Below are 24,581 nucleotides of genomic sequence, written 5' to 3' on the forward strand. Positions count from 1 at the left end.
TCGCGTATTCCTTGCAGCAGCTGCATTGAATGCGTGAAGATGATTTTGTTACAGACATCGCGGTTTTTCTTTTTGTACGATTGAGGAAAGTGGTCAGTCAGAAAGTCTTTACTCTCACCTTTCAGTTGTCATTTTCACACCTTTAATCAAGGTATTCCTATGTATTCAGACACACTTAAACAGGTCTGTCCATTCACACTGACAAAATGTAAACAAGTGTCCTGACAGGTTAACCTGTCTTTCTATTCAGACACACAATGTAAATGCCTCTCTGTCCATTCACATTCACACATAAATGATGTTATTAGATGGTGCCAACACTTTATTTTGTCCGCATGCATCCATCCATTTTCCATACATCTTATCCTCACTAGGGTCGCTCTCTATCTAGCTATCTTTGGGCGGGAGGCGGGGTTCACTCTGAACTGCCAATCGCACTATTTTGTCCACATCTAAATCATAATCAGCAACTGTAAATTAGCATTGTTTCTCCTGCATGATGGAACATTGATAGAGGGTGGCATTGTCCCCCATTTACTTATTTGTTAAAGTAATCTTCAGTGAACGAATAGTATAGCTGACGAATTACAAGCCACAGTGAATTATTCAAGCTTGTTTATTGAGGGTAAGTACAATAACGCTTCAATACATGAACCTTCATAAAAACGGTACACAATAGCCCTACCATATGAACATCATACACATTTTTACCTGCTGAAAAGCTGTGATGGGCACAAGCAAGTGAGAAACAGTACTGTGGTCGATCAAACTGTAACATCAGCAGCAGAGGCAAAAGCAAAGCGTTTTACAGTGTGAAGGTCTCCTCATGTTTTGAGAGACCACGACTTCATTGGACAGATAGGTACGCAGGCTACACATCTAATTACGAAAGAGAAATAATATAGTCATTCTTTATCATTGTCCAACATAAAAATATTGCACAAATCTGAACGTATAGTGACAGACTGAGACGTGTAGAAGTCATTCAGCCAATATACACAAGCAACTCCCAAACTGAGGGTATAACTTGTAAAATGTCTCTGATTTAAGTTACATTGAGAAAACAAGCAAAAGGTGGTCAATTGGGTGGCTTCTTATTCTTTCTTATGCCTCTGCAGCATCGACAGCCATGCAGGCATTGTTTTTCAGATGTCTGTCAGTCCCATGTATCTCTGCAAATTTAGCACCAACATCCACTTGGATTAAAGAGTATAAGGAAATACTGAAAAGGGGGGAAAAACATCATTATGAGATTAACAATTTTCTTTAACATTATGAGCTTAAAGGTTTAACTATTATATAAGAGGGCTGTTGATGTTGTCAAGTTACACTTTAGTGTAAGCTTGACAAACAATGAACTACAACTACATGAAGTTGAAGTACATTTTTAACAAATGTCTAATGATGTTACTCAAAGACTATGACAGATCTTTAGATAAATATAGCAGAAATTCACATTTTGAAAACTGTTTTTGAAACCTTTGTTTCTCACAATATCATGACGATGCTCATAATTTTACAATTTTTTTCCCCCTTAAAATGTGACCCTAATACTTATTGGAAACTTGGAAATTCAATGTAGGTAGTTAAACATCACTGAGACTTCAGACTTTTCTCGTGTTTGTGGTTTCATTACATGTGCTCCATCCAACATGACCATGAACACTACCTGAAGAGAATTTCCAAGGTGCAAGATTTTGGCAGTAATTTTACAGAGTACAATTGTTTGCAGACAAAGTTTTAAATTAAAAGGCCATAATTTATTATCTCAATCATACTTTACAGTCAGAAATGAATTTGCGATATAATGCGAGGGTGGTCATCTCACTGTGATTGTCTGTGTACTGTTAACCACCTCGTGTTTTGGCTTTAATGGGGTATTTTGCGTTCTTGGCTTTTAAATATTAGAATAATTTGATACAGAAATAGTAAATTTTTACTGTTGAAGATGGTAGAGGTTGGAAAGAATATGAATGTTTCTTCAGGTGTAGGCCAGATTAATGACCTGCAAGTGTTGACCGATTTACAGTACAATCAGACTTCAACTCATCTTGACAAAGATTGAGCATAGCAGCTTATTCAATCAGCTCTAGATAAAAGAAGACATCCTACACAATAAATTGATGTGAATTTTACAGCATTATATTTATACTGGTTTTATTTAATATACTTTTATCTCAATTGCTAGGCAGCATTTCAGCTGCTGATTACTCAAACTGGCTTTCCTATTTTTATGTTCTGGCTCCTGTTGTGTTAATTTTGTCTACAATTGTATACAACATTTAATAACTTGTTTTCTGTTTAACATTACAATTCTGACCAACAGATAGCAAACATTTATGACTATCTAATGGTAGAACCAACTTGTATTAGTGGAGACCATACTTTAAGTGGCACTAGGATGGCAAAACCCACAGAAATAACGAATGTCGATACATTGCAAAAAGAGTTAATAAGAGAGTTAATAAGAGTTAGTAATTAAAGAAAAGACAACGTCAAGTGGAGCATTAAAAAAAAGTATGAGTGAGAGTAACGTTTAGGGAGCTTTTTGGGCTGAAGACATTGCGCAAATGTCGACAAACAATGGGTTAGGTGATGATAAAACAAAATAGCAAGACGGGAAACTCTCATTTGGGCATTCAAACCACTCATGAAGACAGATGGCATTTACGAAACCACATAGAAACTTCTTTGAAAGTACTGTACTAATATCTTCCTCTCACAGATAAATGCAAACTGAATACATGAGAAGAAAAACTCATGAGCTCCAAATATGGGTCAAATTTCATTAGGAAATTAAAACAAAACAATCAATAATCCACCAAGTTATTCATATACATAACATGAAATACACATTTAAAGAATTTACTTAAAATATTAAACAAAGAAAAGGACAATAACACCTTTAAATCTTAGTCAAAATTTATTTTATGTATATATGGTATGTGAAACCTGCCGTGATACTCCTAAAATAAAAACAAAACCCATTCAAATTATGTTGCAACTGCTGAAATCCCCAGAAGAAGGGAGTCATTTATAAATATTAAAAGGTCTGCATTTAAAAGTGTTTCCCAAAAAAAAAAAAAAAAAAAAAAAAAAAAAAAAAAAAGGTAAGAAAGCTTGACTGCGGTGTTCATGCGAAAGATGTTTTTTTTCCCCCATGTGTTCTGCTGGAGTCGTTTTGCAGTAAACTACTGTTGAGCAATTATTTTCATTGCACAAAAAAAGTGTTATGTGAAAACATAATTGAGAAGGGCAAACTTTTATAAAGACATTTTGAATCATCAGAAAAATTTTGATTCAACAATATCTCAGCAACACTACAGTGTTCTATTTCCCTTTGAAAACATGGGTACAGAGTGCAAAATAAAAGCATTGACAGGTGCAACCAAGTATTCCTTTATGTATTTGTGAGAGGTGAAAAAAAAAAAAACAATGGACGGTATGCCGCTTTCAAATAGTGACCTAACCCTTAACAACCCACCGAAAAACAAAGGGGCACATGTCCAAAATGTTCCTCCTTTGTCTCCTTTCTAGTCTTATTTAGTGGAGCGCCTCCACACAGATCTGCTCCTCAGTAATGTCATCCAATAGTTGCAAATCCACTGGGCTGCATATGTCACTGTCAAAGACCTCTGCTCCCATCAAGCCCTCCTCCTCTAAGCCATCTCCTTTGCCCTTAAAACATTGTTGCTCCAAAGGAGAGGCGCTCTCCACTGACTCCAAGTCCTCAATGCCTGCACGGTAGTGAATCATCAGCAGAGTGAGTGCCTGAAGTCTTTCCCCGGACTTGGACAGGGCCGAACTAATGAGCACCTTACGCCTGGGATCGGTGGTCTCCCTCTCCTCTATCAAAAGAGCATTGTTGTGCTCCAATTCCTGATCAATTTCTTGCTGCAGCTTGTCCAACATCAGCTCAAGTTTTTGGGACCGCTCATCTGTGGGCAAACCTCGATACAGGTCGCGGCCTATCTCTTTTACAGCAATGAACACGCTATCATCCAAACCACCCTCCTTGCGAACAAGTTTGGTGCTTCCCCCACTGCCAGCAGGTTGTTTGGATGGGCTGGCACCACTGGTATATGTCTCTGTATCACTGCTCTCATTGTCTGAGGTGTTTGGAGTATGTTTAGGGGAATGATCCACTGCTCCAGGCACCGCATCAGCTACCTGCTCAACCAGGCGAGTCTTCGGGGCCTGGCGTAAGTTCAGCAGGCGGGAGCTAGTGTTGATGATATGGCGGGTTAAGCCAGTGGTGGCCCGATTAATGGTGGACTTGGCCTCAGGGTCAGCTCCTCTGCGTTCAGTTGCTGCCACGCAGAAAGGATTTTCAGCAAGGCATTTTTCCTGGCATTTCTTGTGGCAAACATAGGCGCAGATCATACACTGCGAGGCTGCCTTGGTCCAAACCTTCTTTTTGCAATATTCACACCAGGTAGGGTTTTGGAACTGGGTGTCCTGGAAGTTGTGGCGAACCTCAACAAGCTGCATGGCACCGTAGGCCAAGTCATCACGTGGGGCTGTGGAAATATGTTCCCTCTCCCGCTCCCTTAGATCTTCATCATGGAGACTCCCCTCCCTCTCCCTCTCTGCCAGTCCAGGGTAGTCTAACTCATCCCCTCCTAGGTAACAGAAATTTAGAGTAACATCTCCATAACACAACTTTTCATTGAAGCCCTTGTGGGTACTGAGGCTGCGTAGTGCAGTGCGGCTGACATTAGCTCTAGGCTCTGGAGGCCCAAGCCTAAATGTGCTCTGATATTCTGCTGAAGATGTTGCCATACATTCAAGGGCTACATGCTCCAGCTGGAGGCTGACATGACCCAGGCACAACAAACTGCCCAGCTTAAAGGGATCTTTACACCAAAGGGCCACATTAAGGTACTTATGGTTGCTCTCCACCTCAAATACAACAGAGGCCTTTGGCCAACGTGTTGTCTGGTTACGAAACATAGTTTCTGGAGATTCCCAGAAGGAGTGCTCTTCTAGACTGTCCCGTGTGCTGCAGGAACTCTCTGAAACTTTGTCCTTTGTCTGGTCTGCCTTGCTGCTAGTGAGGGATAAGATTGAAATATCATCACTGGACTCTGATGGCCTGGTGGACTTCGCCTCCATGGGTTTGACACCCATCTTCTCAGTGCCAGCCATGTCTTCATTGGCTCCAGTCAGAGGAGCTTTTTCAGGAGATTTCTCAGAAGCACTGGTAGTGATCGTGGCAGTAGGGATTACAGGAGTTGTGTTTGTAGTAGAATCAACACTTTCAGAAAAAATTGCTTCTGAGCTGGCAGTTGACAACCGTATTTGAGGTCTTGGAGGCACTGGGGGACGAGATGGTGGGGGTGGAGGAGGTACAGTTGGGCGTTGCAAACTATCTCCTGAATCATTGCTTGCCTTTTGTCGTGAGGGTTTTGGTGATTCTTTAGGCTGAGGCTTTAGCGGGGACTGCAGGCCAACCAGGTTTAGCTTACGGTTGAGGATGGGTGATATGGGCCCAAGAGGCTTAGAAGCCAAGTTAGCCACTGTTTTTTTGGGGCTTTGGTTTACTGTAAGTAAAAAATCATCCTTAGCATCACTGGTGCTGATGGGGCCAACATTCTGGCTGGGTTTGGAGTCGACAATCAACTCTTCAAATTCTGAGTCCATGTCTTTACTGTCCGCTATGTCAGACAGAGTGGTGATTGGGGCCGGGTCTTCTTCATATCCCCCTGACTGGGATATGTAACCGGGTTCTTCAAGCTGCCCAAATCCCTCTTGAAGAGTTCCCAGGCTTCCGAGGGATGGAGTGTGGTGGCGGACCGGCCTCTCATACAGTACCACTACCCTGTCGCCAGCCTGCTTCAGAAGTTTGGGCACTTGAACTGACGATGTCACTTTGACACCTGCCGACGCAGGCAAAGATGGAGATTTGACTTAATATTCCGAAGAACTGAATGCAAAACATGTAGTACTTTACTTTTGCTAAAATATTACATTTGTGCTGACAACCAGATTCTCTGCGAGCCCAATTTTTATTGAAATATTACTTATCAATCCCTTCTGCAAGGACCAATCTTACAGTATATAAGACATATCAAACCTCCGATTGCGATGAGACGATCACCTCGCTGCAAGTCTGCCAACGCTGCAGGGGAGTTTGATGTCACCGTCTCAATGCTTACATGGACTGCATCCCCCTCATTGGCAGGCACATGCCTGAACGTCATTCCCACGTTGCCACACGGACCCTTGATAACCTCGGTCTGTAATAAATGTAACAAAAATAAAGACTGGTTATGATGAATAAATGATAGCTCACATAATATATGAAATACTGTAAATCCTTGCAGTTTGGAAAAAAATTTTAAGTTGACCAATATTACCAGTAGGTGTAATTATGTCTTTCATAGTTGTCTGACTAAATCTTAGCACAGTGACAAACATTTAAGAATGTTCAAACTATTGGGACCATCTTTATTTTACAAACCCCATTTTCAATAAAGTTGGGACGTTGTGTAAAACAAATAAAATCAGAACGCAATGACTTGGAAATCCTTTTCAGCTTATATTCAATCGAATACACTACAAAGACATTTAATGTTCAAACTGATAAACTATTGTTTTTTCTTTTGCAAATATTCACCCATTTGGAATTTAATGCCTGCAACACGTTTCAAAAATACTGGGACAGGGGCATGTTTACCACTGTGTTAAATCACCATTCCTTTTAACAAAACTCAAAAAGCGTTTGGGAACTGAGGACACTAGAGAAAATAGTCGAACAGTTTAAGGACAATGTTCCTCAATGTACAATTGCAAGGAATTTAGGGATTTCATCGTATACGGTCCACAATATCATCAAAAGGTTCAGAGAATCTGGAGAAATCACTGCATTTAAGCGGCAAGGCCGAAAACCAACATTGAATGCCCGTGACCTTCGATCCCTCAGGCAGCACTGCATCAAAAACCGACAGCAATGTCACCACATGGGCTCAGGAACACTTCAGAAAACCAATGTCAGTAAGTACAGTTCGGCGCTACATCCGTAAGTTCAACTTGAAAGTCTACTATGCAAAGCAAAAGCCATTTATCAACAACACGGAGAAACGCCGCCGTCTTCTCTGGGCCCAGCTCATCTAAGAAGGACTGATGCAAAGTGGAAAAGTGTTCTGTGGTCCGACGAGTCCACATTTCAAATTGTTTTTGGAAATTGTGGACGTCGTGTCCTTCGGGCCAAAGAGGAAAAGAACCATCGGGACTGTTATGGACGCAAAGTTCAAAAGCCAGCATTTGTGATGGTATGGGGCTGCGTTAGTGCCAATGGCATGGGTAACCTGCACATCTGTGAAGGCACCATTAATGCTGAAAGGTACACACAGGTTTTGGAGAAACATATGCTGCCATCCAAACAACATCTTTTTCATGGATGCCCCTGCTTATTTCAGCAAGACAATGCCAAACCACATTCTGCACGTGTTACAACAGCGTGGCTTCGTAGAAAAAGAGTGCGAGTACTAGACTGGCCTGCCTGCAGTCTAGACCTGTCTCCCATTGAAAATGTGTGGCGCATTATGAAGCGTAAAATACGACAATGGAGACCCCGGACTGTTGAACAGCTGAAGCTGTACATCAAGCAAGAATGGGAAAGAATTCCACCTACAAAGCTTCAACAATTAGTGTCGTCAGTTCCCAAACGTTTATTGAATCTTGTTAAAAGAAAAGGTGATGTAACACAGTAGTAAGAATGACCCTGTCCCAGCTTTTTTGGAACGTGTTGCAGCCATAAAATTCTAAATTAATGATTATTTGCTAAAAACAATAAAGTTTATCAGTTTGAACATTAAATATCTTGTCTTTGTAGTGTATTCAATTAAATATAGGTTGAACATGATTTGCAAATCATTGTATTCTGTTTTTATTTATGTTTAACACAACATCCCAACTTCATTGGAATTGGGGTTGTACTACGTAACCACGCTGTTATAACACGTGCAGAATGTGGATGGGCAGGGTCTTGCTGAAATAAGCAGGGACATCCATGAAAAAGACATTCCTTGGATGCCATCATATGTTCCTCCAAAACCTGCATGTATCTTTCAGCATTAATGGTGCCTTCACAGATGTGCAAGTTACCCATGCCATGGCCACTAAAACAAACCTCATACCATCACAGATGGTGGCTTTTGAACTTTGTGCTGAGAACAATCCGGATGGTAGCGTTTTAATTAGCATTTGTAGATGCAGCAACAAACTATGTTAATTGACGATGGTTTTCTGAAGTGTTTCTGAGCTCACATGGCAATATCCTTTCCACAAGATGCTGGTTTTTAATCCAGTGCCCCCTGAGGGATCGAAGGTCACGGGCATTCAATGTTGGTTTTGGGCCTTGCCGTTTACATGCAGAGATTTCTCCAGATTCTCTGAATCTTTTGATGATATTATGGACCGTAGATGATGAAATCCGTAATTTCCTTGCAATTGTACATTGAGAAACGTTCTTAAACTGTTGGACTACTTGCTCATGCAGTTGTTCACAAAGAGGCGAACCTCCCCCGTCCTTGCTTGTGAACAACTGAGGTTTTTGGGGATGCTTCTTTTATACCCAATCATGACACTCAACTGTTCCCAATTAACTCGTTCTCCTGTGTAATGTTCTGTAAGTGTTTTTTGCGCATTCCTTGACTTTCCTAGTCTTTTGTTGCCCGTCCCAGCTTTTTTGGAACATGTTGCAGATATCAAATTCAAAATGAGAGAATAGTGGCCAATAAATAAATAAATACAAATAGAAAAACCTAACAGTGATTAGTTTGAAAATTAAATATCGTGTCTTTGTAGTGTATTCAATTACAAATAGGTTGAAAGGGATTTGAAAATCATTGTTTTTTGTTTTTATATTTTACACAACCTCCCAACTTCATTGAAATGGGGTTTGTGCAATATCTCTGATTTGAAAGTCATTGAACTTGTTCTCTGGAAAAAAAGATAAAGAATCTAAATTGAATTAAAAGGTCAACTGTCTTTCAAATCACAAATGTATGGCAGTTCTGAAGAATAGCACTCACTTCTGAGCGGTAGTGAATTGCTTAGAGCCCACCACTGACATCTTCTGCTACAACTCAAACTGAAAGTGGCAATTCAGTGTGAGATGAAAGAGCTGCAATTAATCCCCACCCCCGCCTGCCTTAATGACAGCCACAGCTCACAAGTCACATATCCCACATTACAACTGTTGGGATGCAGAGGTGACCTGCTTCAAGCCCAAAAGGTTGTCCATGTACAGTGTCACATGACACCCGCTATGACACACAAATGGACGCCATTTAACGGTGGTCTGTGGTGACTGGTGGGTTACTGTAGTCAAATATGATAGCCGAAAGCAGAGCCCAATCTAGTGTGGAGGAGGATAAAGCAGATGAGAATGATACAGGTGCTCTGGTATAAAAAGACAGAAAAGGACAGCCAATACCACGTGGGTCGACTGAGACAAATGACTGTAATTTCCCCTGCAGTAATTCGTTATGGTTCTGGTGGAAGTCTGTGATTGAGTTAGGGTTGGCATGAATAAGCTGATGATCTACACAAGATGGCAAGGGGGAAGGGTTCAGAAGGGCTCAGTGAATGATGGACATTCTTGATCTTGATTCATACTCATGATAGCTGATGGCAAAGGAGAAACATGGCATCATCACTTAGCATACATGAAATTCATTTAAATGATGGTACCAAGTAAGGATGACTATTTGAATACTTTTCTTTGATCACCTATTTACCACATAGATTATTTTTTAGGATATTCAGGGTTTTCGACCACCCCTCCCCCCCAAAAAAAAACCCTGAACTGCAGACGTAAAGGCATGGTTTTTTGATGCAACATAATGCTGCCTGTAAAAGTTGTGTTCTGGTTGACGTGGATGTAACTATTATACTGCCCATAGCTGACCAAAAACTCGTTGACTCAACAGTGATTCTGCTGGTTGCCATTTTCTTTTTGCCTCAACTGATTCAAGACGAGTCTACCATTAACTTCAAACAATGTGACTTACAAGTTGAATTCATTTCATGATCGAGCTCTTGTATATCAAATCAATCAAATTAATTGATTGAAATTAATTAATCTGTTCAAGCCCACTACAATTTCTTAGGCTATTTTCACATTGCAGGTCACTTTGGATTTTTTGGCCCAATGTGACATATATCTGATTATTTCATGTCAATGTGAAAAGTACAAATCAGATGTTTTCATACTTGACCCAGGTCTCTTTAATATATGGATATGAATCAGATATGTTGTAAAGTGACTGTTGAGGTATAGATTGTTATGCTGGGATGGGGTTGTGTGGATGGTGGCAGCTGCATAGCGATGGTAGCGTAAACAATACTGAACAAATATCAGGTATATATAGTACAAGCGTAGGTGTTGAATCTAAATTAAATGACGTGCCACAGGCCACTGAATGCCGCAAATCCAAAAATTATACTGTAGAGTTAAAGAAAACCTTGATGACTTCTGCCTTCCTTCCTTATAAATACCTCTTCCCCACCAAGTATCTGTTGTGTTCGTGTGTGTGTGTGTGTGTGTGATGTGTCTCCAAGTCATGTCTAATATGATCTAGCTTTGTTACAGGTCTTCCATGGAGACGATAACAACATTGCACTGTGGGGAGAATCTGGAGGCTAAAGGCCTATTCAGCCTCACAACACACAAAGACCATTAACTTTAGCGGGCTGGCAGAAACAAAAACAATCAGCCCCTCAAATTGGGATCCAACAACACATAAGGTAACTCATGTCACAAGGAAACTGGAGTGGAAGAGGAGTTTCATGTTGACCCACTAAATCCAATACAAGAAATGTCCCACATTAATAAATTACATTTGATCAAGTACCAGATTACGCAAATCTTGGCTATTGCCTCTATTTATCACATGTGATACATGTATGGTGAACAGGACTATTATTTAGTCTTTCCACTATGGATGGGTATTGGACTAAAATTAACTAATTGGTTGTTTTATTCAAAGGACACATTTTTTCCACAATTTAACATTTCTGAGGTTTAATAACCTGCTTCCCTCAAACTATTCCAAGGATCAAGAATTGTCGAAACATTTCTTTTCCTTTTGGCTGTCTCCTCTTCCGGCTTGCTCAGCGGTGAGTGTTCACAGCGGCCGACTGCTTGCTTCTACTAGCATCCCCTGCACTTTTTCACAGAGCTGCGGCTGGGCGATTATGGGAAAAAAATGATAATCACAATAATTTTGATTGATATTGAAATCACAACTCATACATCGGATTAGTCATTTATTTCAAATCTTAGTTCTTAGTATTTATTCATCTACCAAAACTCAACTTTGAACATAAAGGAACAAATAGAAAATAAATTGGTAACAAGTAAAATAATAAAATATTAAAATAACAGCAATACAAAACAACTAATAAAAATGAATACCTGCTGTTAGTGCTGTGTGTGCCTTGGTGTGGTGCATACATGGTGAAACACAGATTAAGATACAAATAGAAGAACAAAATTGCGCTTGAATTTTCACTAATCTGTGAAACTCGTGATTTTCACAGATTAGGAAGAATATATGCCTGTAAATATCGTTATATTACCTGACTGTCTGCGTTCCTACAGTGTTTGTGTGTGAATATTCTTTATTTGAATGTAAATCACTCCCTTGACTTCCAATGCTACCGTATTTTTCGCACTATAAATCGCAGTTTTTTCATAGTTTGGTGCGATTTATACTCCGGAGCGACTTATATGTGAAAATATTAACACATTTATATAATTTCACGTTATTTTCACACTGACAACCGCAAGAGGGTGCTCTAGGCCTGGTACTATATACATTTTCCCCCAAAAAATACAAATTAAACTCCAGTGCGACTTATATGTTTTTCTTCTTTATGTATTTTTTGGCTGGTACGAATTTATACTCCGGAGCAATTTATATTCCTTAAAATACGGTAATTGTTGTTCACTTGTGAATAGGGTTTCACGTTGTGCGTTAGCATGAAGCTGGCGATTTTTGGGAACAAAGCTAAAACAAAGTATATGTTGTATTTAAAAATGTGTGTATTTTTTTGTTGTTGTCTGTTTAGTTTTACAGTAAACTTCAACTGGAGTGTCAATAAACAGCTTAAAGCACACTCAGGGAGGGCAAAATAACAAACATCACACTCTTGAGCAAGACACTGATACCCCGAAATGCTCCCCGGGCGCTTCAGCTGCCCCCTGCTCCAGTGTGTTCCACTAACATGTGTATGTGTTCACTGTGATGGGTTAAATGCAGAGAACAAATTTTGTGTGCATGCATGCATGTTCATGACAATAAAAGATGATCCTTCTTCTCTATTCTTCTTCTCCTTATGAGCAGGTACGTTGTCATGGTGAAGAAGCCGCGAGTGGTTCTGTCACAACTGTCGCCTCTTCTTACACACTGAACAAAACAAGCGCCGTAGGATCTCTCAACACATTCGCACTACCAAAGTAGGGTGATTGTGTTGCCAAACTGTTTTTCACGAGCATTCAACAAAGGGAAAGTTGTAAATGCACATCCCAAATGACGTGGCTGAGGACACCTTAACAGGGCTTTAGAACACTTAAAAGACATCCCCTGTGGAAAATATGCTGTCCCTTTTTGTATGAACAGCTGGCATGAGTCTGTAGGTGCTGAGCAGCATTCATCAGCGCAATACGCTAGCTGTGTGTGCAGCTGTACAACTGGCAACAATGACACTATTGTGCCTTTATCTACATGGAAGTTGATTTGAAGAGTAAACAGTAGCAGATTCCTGCTAACACGCTTCAAAACAACTCATATGTTCCAAATGATATAATGACGAAGATAACCAATTTTCTAGGTATCTTCTTTGGTAACCTAATCAATACATTATCCACACCAATAAAAGTCAGTATTTCTGAGCTCACGTGTATTATTATTATTATTTTCTTTACTGTCCATTTTCTCTCCGTTTTTAAAAATGTATCTTTCAAAAATTGATGTGGCAAGGTTATTTCAAAATGTTCTTCTTAGTATCAATGTAAAATGCAAAACAAGAAACAAAAATAGAGACATAAATGAAATCTACACCAACTTTGATATTGTCTAAATTGCCGAGTTTCATTTTTGAGAAGTGGTGCTTCCTCTCTGGGGTGAGCACCAGCAGCACTAACCACATTAACATTGACAAAGGCAGCAAGCAGCTACTGGTTTCTTGTCTCTGAACAAAAAATAAAAAAAGAAACAAAAGAACTCAGGAGCACCTGCTCGCGGGATGTAAATGCACCAATTTACCATTTACTTCAGCAAATCCAGCCTCTCTTTTAGCTGCACTGCCACCAAGAACAAATGAAAGCTTAATATGTTGAAATGGCAGGGAACCACTACTTTAGAGTTGTCTCTTTTACCTCCAGGACAGACATTAGTCTTCCTTTGATCCCAATTACTATGTTGATATATATAATACTGTGCACTTGCACCATCTGTTATAACCCTACATATACACAGATAGCAAATACAGATAAGACTTCAAATGCATCAGTACTATAAGATGCCCCCATGAATAATTGTACTGGACTGAAGCTGACTGTGGAGCAGTAAGGTTAGGGTGAAAGCAAGTAGTATTAACAATACTGGAACGCACTGTAGTGAGGTTATGCCACATAATGCCAGTGTTACTAAAATCCTAATTAAATGTAATCAATACATTTAATTCCATGTATTTAATTTATTCAAAATGAATGAATGAAAAGTAATTGAAACACTGCAGTTCAAGTTGCCATATTTCATAAAAGTCCAGTGTAGGTATTCCTAATAAAATCTTAGAAACTAAAACTTCTAAAGTGTACTGAAAAACATTTGACATTTATAGTGCGGACAGCATGATCTATTATATAAGGAAAACTTGTCAAGACAGTGAGAGGGTTCCCTTTAAACTTAAATTAAATATATAATTGGTCTTTTATATTGATTAGGGAACCGTTATGTGATGGTAAATTCATCTCATCTTGTATCAGCTAAGATGAAAATGGTGACTACTTGGTTTCAACCAGTTTTGTTTTGTTTTGTGAGAGGAGAGGAGGGGCGGAAAACTATGAATATCCCCAGAATAAAATTCAATTATTTTTTCTCGTTTTCTTTCTTCAGATAGCTACAGGTGATCACAAGTATAAACAGAGTAAGCACATAAGAGTAACATTTTCAAAATACTACCTGTACATCTCAATAAATCAAAATAGTGTCAAAGGCTTAATTTAGTAAGGTAGTTCAAAAAGTAAAACTCATGCACTACACACACTCTGAGTGAAATATTTCATGATTTTTTTTAAAATATATGTGTACGGTAATTTGGATGATTAAAGCTTGCAGCAAACAAAAACCCAAAATTCACCATTGTGACAATCAATAAACCATGGAAATTATTTTTACTGTAGAAATTAGGTAGGAAGCAGACATGGTGGACGAGTGGTTAGCACATCCACCTCACAGTTCTGAGGACCCGGATTCAAATCCGGCCTCGCCTACGTGGACTTTGCATGTTCTCCCCGTGCCTGCGTGGGTTTTCTCCAGGTACTCTGCCCCCCCCCCCAAAAAAAAAACCCATGCATGGTAGGTAAATTGAGGACTCTAAATTGCCTGTAGGTGTGAATCTTCTTCTTTTCCTTTTGGCTTGTCCCTTTAGGGGTCGCCACAGCGAGTCATCCTTTTCCAAGTCAGCCCATCTCCTGCATCCTCCTCTCGAACACCAACTGCCCTCATGTCTTCTGCCATGACATCCATCAACCTTCTCTTCCTCGAGCTCTCTTGCCTGGCAGCTCCATCCTCGTCATCCTTCTACCAATATACTCACTATTTCTCCACTGGACATGTCCAAACCATCGAAGTCTGCTCTTTCTAACTTTGTCTCCAAAACATCGAACCTTGGCTGTCCCTCTGATGAGCTCATTTCTAATTTTATCCAACCTGATCATGGCGAGAGCGAATCTCAACATCTTCATTTCCGCCACCTCCAGCTCTGCTTCCTGTTGTCTCTTCAGTGCCAATGTCTCTAATCCGTACATCATGGCTGGCCTCACCACTGTTTTACTTTGCCCTTCATCCTAGCAGAGACTTTTCTGTCACATAACACACCTGACACCTTCCTCCACCCGTTCCAACCTGCTTGGACCTGTTTCTTCACTTCCTTACCACACTCACCATTGCTCTGGACGGTTGACCCCAAGTATTTAAAGTCCTCCACCCTTGCTATATCTTCTCCCTGTAGCGTCACTCTTCCCCCACCCCCCCTCTCATCCATGCACATATATTCTGTTTTATGTCGGCTAATCTTCATTCCTCTGCTTTCCAGTGCATGCCTCCATCTTTCTAACTGTTCCTCCATCTCACCCCTGCTTTCACTGCAGATCACAATGTCATCTGCAAACATCATGGTCCACGGGGATTCCAGTCTAACCTCATCTGTCAGCCTATCCATCACCACTGCAAACAGGAAGGGGCTCAGGGCTGATCCCTGATGCAGTCCCACCTCCACCTTAAATTCGTCTGTCCCACCTACAGCACACCTCACCACTGTTCTGCTGCCCTCGTACATGTCCTGTATTATTCTAACATACTTCTCTGCCACTCCAGACTTCCGCATGCAGTACGACAGTTCCTCTCTGGGTACTCTGTCATAGGCTTTCTCTAGATCTACGACACAATGTAGCTCCTTCTGACCTTCTCTGTACTTTTCCATCAACATCCTCAAGGCAAATAATGCATCTGTGGTACTCTTTCTAGGCATGAAACCATACTGTTGCTCGCAAATACTCACTTCTGTCCAGAGTCTAGCCTCCACTACTCTTTCCCATAACTTCATTGTGTGGCTCATCAACTTTATTCCTATATAGTTCCCACAGCTCTGCACAGCACCCTTGTTCTTAAAAATGGGCACCAGCACACTTTTCCTCCATTCCTCAGGCATCTTCTCATGCGCTAGAATTCTATTGAACAAGCTGTTAAATAATTCCACAGCCACCTCTCCTAGATGCTTACATACCTCTACAGGAATGTCATCAGGACCAACAGTTTTTAAATTTTTCATCCTCTTTAATGCCTTTCTAACTTCCCCTTTACTAATCATTGCCACTTCCTGGCCCACCGCACTTGCCTCTTCTACTCTCCCTTCTCTCTCATTTTCCTCATTCATCAACTCCTCGAAGTATTCTTTCCATCTAGCAAGGACACTGCTGGCACCAGTCAACATATTTCCATCTCTATCCTTAATCACCCTAACCTGCTGCACATCCTTCCCATCTCTATCCCTCTGTCTGCCCAACCTGTATAGATCATTTTCTCCTCCTTTAGTGTCCAACCTGGCATACGTCTTCATATGCCTGTTTGGCCTTCGCCACCTCTACCTTTGCCCTATGTCGCATCTCAATGTATTCCTTTCTCCTCTCCTCAGTCCGCTCAGTGTCCCACTTCTTCATAGCTAACCTTTTCCTTGTATGATTTCCTGTACTGTGAGCTTCCACCACCAAGTCTCCTTCTCTCCTTTCCTGCCAGAAGATACACCAAGTATTCTCCTGCCTGTCTCTCTGATCACCTTGGCTGCAGTGGTCCAGTCTTGTGGAAGCTCCTCCTGTCCACCGAGAGCCTGTCTCACCTCTTCCCGAAAAGCTGCACAACACTCGTCCTGTCTCAGCTTCCACCACATGGTTCTCTGCTCTGCCTTTGTCTTCCAAATCTTCCTCCCCACCGTCCTATGCTGTCTAGCCACACTCTCCCTTACCACTACTTTACAGTCGGTAACCTCCTTCAGATTACATCGTCTGCACAACATGTAATCCACCTGCGTGCTTCTCCCTCCGCTCTTGTAGGTCACCCTGCCTCTTCTGGAAAAAAGTGTTCACTACATCCATTTGCATCCTTTTTGCAAAGTCTACCACCATCTGTCCCTCCAACTTCCTTTCCTGGATGCCGTACTTACCCATCACTTCTTCATCACCCCTATTTCCTTCACCAACATGTCCATCACAATCTGCACCAATCACGACTCTCTCTCTGTCTGGGATGGTCAGAACGACTTCGTTTAGCTCCTTCCAGAATTTCTCTTTCCCCTCTAGTTCACATCCGACCTGTGGGGCATAGCCACTAATCACATTATACATAACACCCTCAATTTCAAGTTACAGCCTCATAAATCGATCTGATACTCTTTTCACCTCCAAGACATTCTTAGCCAACTCTTCTTTTAAAATAACCCTGACTCCATTTCTCTTCCCATCTACACCATGGTAAAATAATTTAAACCCTGCCCTTAAACTTCTAGCCTTACTGCCTTTCCACCTGATCTCCTGGACACACAATATATCAACCTTTCTCCTAATCATCATGTCAACCAACTCCCGAGATTTATAGTCCCAACATTAAAGGTCCCCATATTCAGTTCTAGGCTCTGTGCTTTCCTCTTCTCTTTCTGCAGAAGAACCGACTTTCCACCTCTTCTTCGACTTTGACCCACAGTAGCTGAATTTCCACCAGCGCCATGCAGGTTGACGGCGCCGGTGGCGGACGCTCTTAACACCGGGCCACGACCGAGCCGGTATGGAATTCTTTGGATGAATGCTCATATTTGTTTGGCAAAGTTTTAAGCCGGATGCCCTTCCTGACGCAACACTCTGCATTTATACGGGCTTGAGACCGGCCTACAGTTTGCACTGGCTTGTGCCCCCCATAGGGCTGCATTCCGTAGGTGTGAATGTGAGTGCGAATTGTTGTATGTTTCTATGTGCCCTGCGATTGGCTAGCGACCCGTTCAGGGTGTACCCCGCCTCTCGCCGAAGATAGCTGGAATAGGCTCCAGCACGCTGTGACCCTAGTGAGGATAAGCAGTACGGAAAATTAATGAATGAATGAAATTGGGCAGGAATTTCCCCTCTGAAAATGATTCATGAATCTACAGACCCTTTCTAAAAAATTAGAATATCATTGAAAAGTTATTTTAGTTCCATAATTCCATCCAAAAAGTTGGACTTTCATAGATTATAGATTAAGGGCCCACAATTTAAACAAATTCAAGTATTGATTTGTTTATTTTTACAGAATTTGGGCTTCCAGCTCATAAAACCCATGAAATCAGGAATTCAAAAAATTGGAATACTGTGTAGAAATCAGCCCAAATTTTGCAGGCCACAAATGTTTTAAACTGAGTGTCACACACAAAACACCTCCTAAACTCAAAGCACCTGCACAGGTTTCCCCAGGTGTCATTAAATTGTTTAGTTTGGTTCAATTGTCTTAGTTGGGTTCAATATGGGGAAGACTGCAGACTTGACAACTGGCCAGAAGACCATCATTGATACCCTCCATAGGATGGGTAAGCCACAAAAGCTCATAACTAAGGAGGCTGGCTGTTCACATAGCGCTGTGTCCAAGCACATCAATGCAAAGTCTAGCGAAAAGACAAAATGTGGCAGGAGAAGATGCACCAGCAAAAGAGATGACCGTGGGCTTCAGCGGATTATCAAATAGAGGAGATTCAAGAAAGAGTGGAATGAGGCGGGAGTCACAGCTTCAAAAAACAACCACATTCTGATGCAGGTGTTTGCTACAACTGTCAGGTTCTTCGGGTCAAGCCACTTCTGAGCCTGAGCCAACGTAGGAAGAGTCTCAACTGGGCCAAGGAGAAGAAGGACTGGACTGTCAGCCAGTGGTTCAAGGTCTTTTTTTCCCGATGAAAGTGTGCCTTTCATTCGGGAATCAAGGTCCAAGGGTTGAGGTCTAGTGTGAAATAGCCAAAGTCAGTCATGATTTGGGGTGCAATGTCCAGTGCAGGTGTTGGTAAACTCTGCTTTCTTAAATCCAAGGTCACCGCAACAGTCTACCAGAAAGTTATAGAGAACTTCATGATTCCTTCTGCTGAGGATCTGTATGGAGATGCAGATTTCATCTTCCACCAGGACTTGGATACTGCCAGAAGCACCAAAACCTGCTTTGATGTCCATGCCATCACAGTGATTGACTGGCCAGCCAACTCGCCAGATCTAAACCCCATTGAGAATCTATGGGGTATTATCAAGCGGAAAATGAGGGGCACCAGACTCAAAGAAGAACTGACAGCAAGCATCAAGGAAATCTGGGCAACTCCCAGGCAATGCCACAGGCTGATTGCCTCAATGCCACGGCGCATAGAAGCAGTGATTAAGCAAAGGGATTCCCAACCAAGTATTGAAGATTAACAAATCCTTTTGAAAGTACCATATTTTGATTGATTTAATGTGACCCTAATTTCTCTTTTTTTCCTAAAAAAACTGAGAAGTAAAGGGTAATTTCTTCACAGTATTCAAATTTTTTGAATTCCTCATTTTTTGCATGTTTTATGAGCTGGAAGCCCAAATTATGTAAAAATAACCAAATAAATACTTGAAAGTGTTCAAATTGTGGGTCCTGAATCTATAATCTATGAAAGATTAAGTCTTTCAACGGAATTATGGAAATAAATAAACTTTTCCATGATATTAAAATTTTTTGGAAAAGCTCTGTATATTACTACTTACTACCATGTTTTTTTAAGTTCAGGTTAAAAACTCTTCTTTTTAGAGCATTTCCACTTTTAAATTATCTTTCTTGCACTGTGCATTTTTTCCCTCTTCTTGTGTATGAAATGTGCTATATAACATTTTCAAGTGTCTTAAGCGTGAAAAAAAAAAAAAGTTAATCAGTACAAAGCATTTACACACATGGATAAAATTGTTAGTAACTCTGTTAATGAAGGAAAACCCCATGGTGGTCACAGAGATAACTTGAATCCGACAAAAACAAATAAAAATGTAATAAAAATTAACCAATGAAAATCACACGTTGCTTTTGCATTTTGGTTCAACAGAATTATTATTATTTTTAAATATCATGAAACAGACCTCGACAAAAATGATGGTATCCTTAACTTAATACAGTATTTTGTTGCACAACCTTTTGAGGCAATCACTTCTCAGCAGGTATTTTTACCAACTCTTCATTAGCAAACTGTTTCAGTTGTCTCAGGTTTGAAGGGTGCTTTCTCCAGATGGCATGTTTCAGCTCCTTCCACAGATGTTCAATAGGATTTTGATCAGGTCTCATAGAAGGTCACTTCAGAATAGTCCAATGTTTTGCTATTACCCATTCTTTGGTGTTTTTAGCTGTGTGTTTTGGGTCCTTATCTTGTTGCAAGACCCATGACCTGCGACTGAGACCAAGCTTTCTGACAGTGGGCAGCACATTTCTCTCTAGAATATCTTGATAGTCTTGAGATTTCATTGTACCCTGCACAAATTCAAGACACCGTGTGCCAGATGGAGGAAAGCAGCCCCAGAACAGAACAGAGCCTCCTCCATGTTTCACAGTAGGGACAGTGCTCTTTTCTTGGTATGCTTCTTTTCTGAGTCTGTGAACATAGAGCTGATGTGCAATCCCAAAATGTTCCAGTTTTGTCTCATCTGTCCATATGACAGTCTCCCAGAAGCTTTGTGGCTTGTCAACATGCAGTTTGGCAAATTCCACTCTCACTTTTTTATGATTTCTTTTCAACAGTGGTGTCCTCCTTGGTTGTCTGCCATGAAGTCCACTTTGGCTAAAACAACGACTGATGGTGCAATCTGAAACTGATGTACCTTGACCTTGGAGTTCATCTTGAATTTTTTAGGAGGTTGTTGTAGGCTCTTTTTGTTACCATTCATGTTATCCGTCTCTTTAATTTGTTACCAATTTTCAGTCCTGCGGCCATGTCGAGAGAAGTTGGCTTTATTCCCATGGAGCTTAAATTTATGAATCATATGTGCAACTGTAGTCACGGGAACATCAAGCTCCTTAGAGATGGTCTTATAGCCTTTACCTTTAAAATGCTTTCTAATCTCTTGAGACAACTCTCACCTTCACTTCCTCTGGTCCATGTTTAGTGTAGTACACACACCATGTCACCAAACAGCACAGTGATTACTTGTCACCCTTTAAATAGGCCGATTTGCATATAGGCAGATTGAGGTCTGCGATTGGCTGGCAACCAGTTCAGCGTGTACCCCGCATCTCCCCAGAGTCAGCTGGGATAGGCTCCAGCACGCTCACGACACGGATAAGCGGCACGGAAAATGAATGAATGAATGAACTGAGTTCTCATGCAATATGCTGACTTCTAGCATGAAGACCTTGAAGTTTTATAAGACTTTTATAATAAACTGTACCAGGGGCCGGCGGCCGACTGGTTAGAGCGTCAGCCTCACAGTTCTGAGGACCTGGGTTCAATCCCCGGCCCTGCCTGTGTGGAGTTTGCATGTTCTCCCCGTGCCTGCGCGGGTTTTCTCCGGGCACTCCGGTTTCCTCCCACATCCCAAAAACATGCATTAATTGGAGACTCTAAATTGCCCGTAGGCATGACTGTGAGTGCGAATGGTTGTTTGTTTGTATGTGCCCTGCGATTGGCTGGCAACCAGTTCAGGGTGTACCCCGCCTCCTGCTCGATGACAGCTGGGATAGGCTCCAGCACGCCCGCGACCCTAGTGAGGAGAAGCGGCTAAGAAAATGGATGAATGTACCAGGGCCCTTTGACTTTCGGGGTTGCACTGTATTATTGTGTTACTGAAGAGCTGTAATTGTGCACTATATTTTAAACGAAGGCAATGGATTCCTGGTAAAAGCAGTAGTAGTTTCATTGAAATTCATCTGCCCTTTGAATATTTACACAAACATAACTATTCATTTTCATCACTGTGTCCTAAATTTGTTTTGTAAATGTAATTTTTCTGTAGACTACATCATTAACTAAGCCCATTTATTTGAGTAGAATATGTTCCAAGTATATCAGAATCAGTCATCTGAAGGCATATGTGTCGTGTTGCGCTCAATGTGGGGAGCTTGACAGAGCCTGGATGTGGAGCAAAATCTCATGTTGCTTGGATGAACATCACTCCGCTCACTCTCCAGCAGCTTTGGGAGGGTGCGTGTGAGATATAGTGGTGGAGGTTGAACACATCTTTTTCCCTGTCACTGCGCTGCTTGGTAATTTAATCTAATACCACATGTCAGATCGATTTGTGTATGGTTATAGGGTACAAGTCGCTGCGAGGCAAGTACACAGCAATTCCCTGCCATATCCAATTAGCAACCCTTGTGCTGATGAGGGGGCTGAGGGGTGGGATGCATGGCCAGTAATTGCTCAGGTGTTTACGTCAGCACCTATTATAGTGGTTACCCGTGATGTCACATTATGTGGAATATCTGTACTCAGACCCAATAATACCAACAGGTGTCAACTTGCACAAAGCAAAATATCTTAAAATAAATTAACATTTGTCTGTTCTATTAAACTAACTTAAGCGGACCCTCCAAATTTGACCACAATCTGCTCCAGGATGCTGGGCAACCTCCCAATTTCCACATTAGTCAATTATAATAAAATAATAATTTTATAACAGATTGTTATCATTATGTATGTCACGTACTGTATAGAGTAAAACGTTAATAATGCGTATGTGGACCTTATATTGTTTGTTGACTTAGCAAATATTGTACTGTACACACAGATGTGTTTACCAAATTACAAGCTGTGTGGCTAATTTGCACCTACTTAACTGCAACTGAAACGGCTCGGTAGCTACCCTCTCGTTGTATTCCGATGTAGTGCTGGAGTAGGGCAACATAAGTGAAAACATTGGCAGCTAACAGTATACTCACACTACGCCACAAAAACATTCTGGTGACATAATACTATAGGTGGAACGGAAACCGTCTAGAACAGGGGTGTCAAACGTACGGCCCGAAACGGATAGTGTTGAAACCGGAATTTCTCGTGTATAATGCGCATTCCCCCCCCCCCCCCCACACCACCTCCCAAAAAAATTGTCAAAAGTCAATAGTGTGCATTATACATTTTGTCCCCATCTTACAAATTCTTCTTGGCTAATCAAACATATGAGCACAACTGTGTTTTCTCATTTACTAAATACAACCCCAATTCCAATGAAGTTGGGGCGTTGTGTTAAACATAAATATAAACAGAATACAATGATTTTCAAATCATGTTCAACCTATATTTAATTGAATACACTACAAAGACAAGCTATTTAATGTTCAAACTGATAAACTTATTTGTTTTTCGCAAATAATCATTAACTTAGAATTTTACCTCTGTGAACAAGTGTGTGAGAAAATAGTCAAACAGTTTAAGGACAATGTTCCTCAACGTACAATTGCAAGGAATTTAGGGATTTCATCATCTACGGTCCATAATATCATCAAAAGGTTCAGAGAATCTGGAGAAATCACTGCATGTAAGCGGCAAGGCCGAAAACCAACAATGAATGGCCGTGACATTTGATCCCTTAGGCGGCACTGCATCAAAAACCGACATCAATGTGTAAAGGATATCACCACATGGGCTCAGGAACACTTCAGAAAACCAATGTCAGTAAATACAGTTCGGCGCTACATCCGCAAGTGCAACTTGAAACTCTACGATGCAAAGCAAAAGCCATTTATCAACAACACCCAGGAACGCTGCCGGCTTCTCTGGGCACAAGCTCATCTAAGATGCACTGATGCAAAGTGGAAAACTGTTCTGTGGTCCGACGAGTCCACATTTCAAATTGTTTTTGTAAATTGTGGACATCGTGTCCTTCGGGTCAAAGAGGAAAAAGAACCATCTGGACTGTTATGGACGCAAAGTTCAAAAGCCAGCATCTGTGACGGTATGGGGCTGTGTTAGTGCCAATGGCATGGGTACCTTACACATCTGTGAAGGCACCATTAATGCTGAAAGATACATACAGATTTGGAGAAACATATGTTGCCATCCAAGCAACGTCCTGCTTATTTCTGCAAGACAATGCCAAACCACATTCTGCACGTGCTACAAAAGCGTGGCTTCGTAGTAAAAGAGAGCGGGTACTAGACTGGCCTGCCTGCAGTCCAGACCTGTCTCCCATTGAAAATGTGTGCCGCATTATGAATCGTAAAATACGACAACGGAGACCCCGGACTGTTAACAGCCGAAGCTGTACATCAAGCAAGAATGGGAAAGAATTTCACCTACAAAGCTTCAACATTTGAACATTAAATATCTTGTCTTTGTAGTGTATTCAATTAAATATAGGTCAAACATGATTTGCAAATCCTTGTATTCTGTTATTTATGTTTAACACAACGTCCCAACTTCATTGGAATTGGGGTTGTAAAAGTAGGGTTGTGAATTTCAAAATAAGAGCAAGTAAACAAAAAGAAAGTGCTTAACTTTAGAATAATTCTTTGAAAAAACTGACAAAATACAGATAGTACTTTTTTGTTTTGATTATATTTGTAGAAGCAAAATCATGGATTGTAAAAATGGATTATTTATAGAATTTTGAGGTCAAATTTGGGAGTGCGTATTATAAATCGGTGTGCATTATACACAAGAAATTACAGTAATTATGTGCACCCAAAAAAAAAATAAAAAAAAAAAAAAGTTTCATTGTCGTTATTTATAGCTTATAATGGCACTGATATACTGGTTCGGTTCACTTGAGATCAAATTGGGTTGGATGTGGCCCGCGAACGAAAATGAGTTTGACACCTCTGGACTAGACTGTTGACTTAACCGACACT

At 40.9% G+C, this 24,581-nt stretch overlaps 1 protein-coding gene across 2 annotated transcripts in view; it reads right to left on the reverse strand.

The window, feature by feature from the left end:
* Nucleotides 1-598: 598 nt before the first annotated feature.
* Nucleotides 599-24,581, reverse strand: part of pdzd8 (PDZ domain containing 8) — an 89,414-nt gene continuing 65,431 nt past the window's right edge. For both annotated transcript variants that reach the window (XM_061788943.1, XM_061788944.1), the window contains 2 exons: nucleotides 6,077-6,239; nucleotides 599-5,879 (listed from right to left, as the gene is read on the reverse strand). In XM_061788943.1, coding sequence (XP_061644927.1) covers nucleotides 3,544-5,879; nucleotides 6,077-6,239 — 2,499 coding nt within the window. In that variant the 3' untranslated portion in view covers nucleotides 599-3,543. The remainder of the gene's footprint in view (nucleotides 5,880-6,076; nucleotides 6,240-24,581) is intronic.

Source organism: Phyllopteryx taeniolatus, chromosome 11 (assembly GCF_024500385.1).
Source record: "Phyllopteryx taeniolatus isolate TA_2022b chromosome 11, UOR_Ptae_1.2, whole genome shotgun sequence".
Taxonomy (NCBI): domain Eukaryota; kingdom Metazoa; phylum Chordata; class Actinopteri; order Syngnathiformes; family Syngnathidae; genus Phyllopteryx; species Phyllopteryx taeniolatus.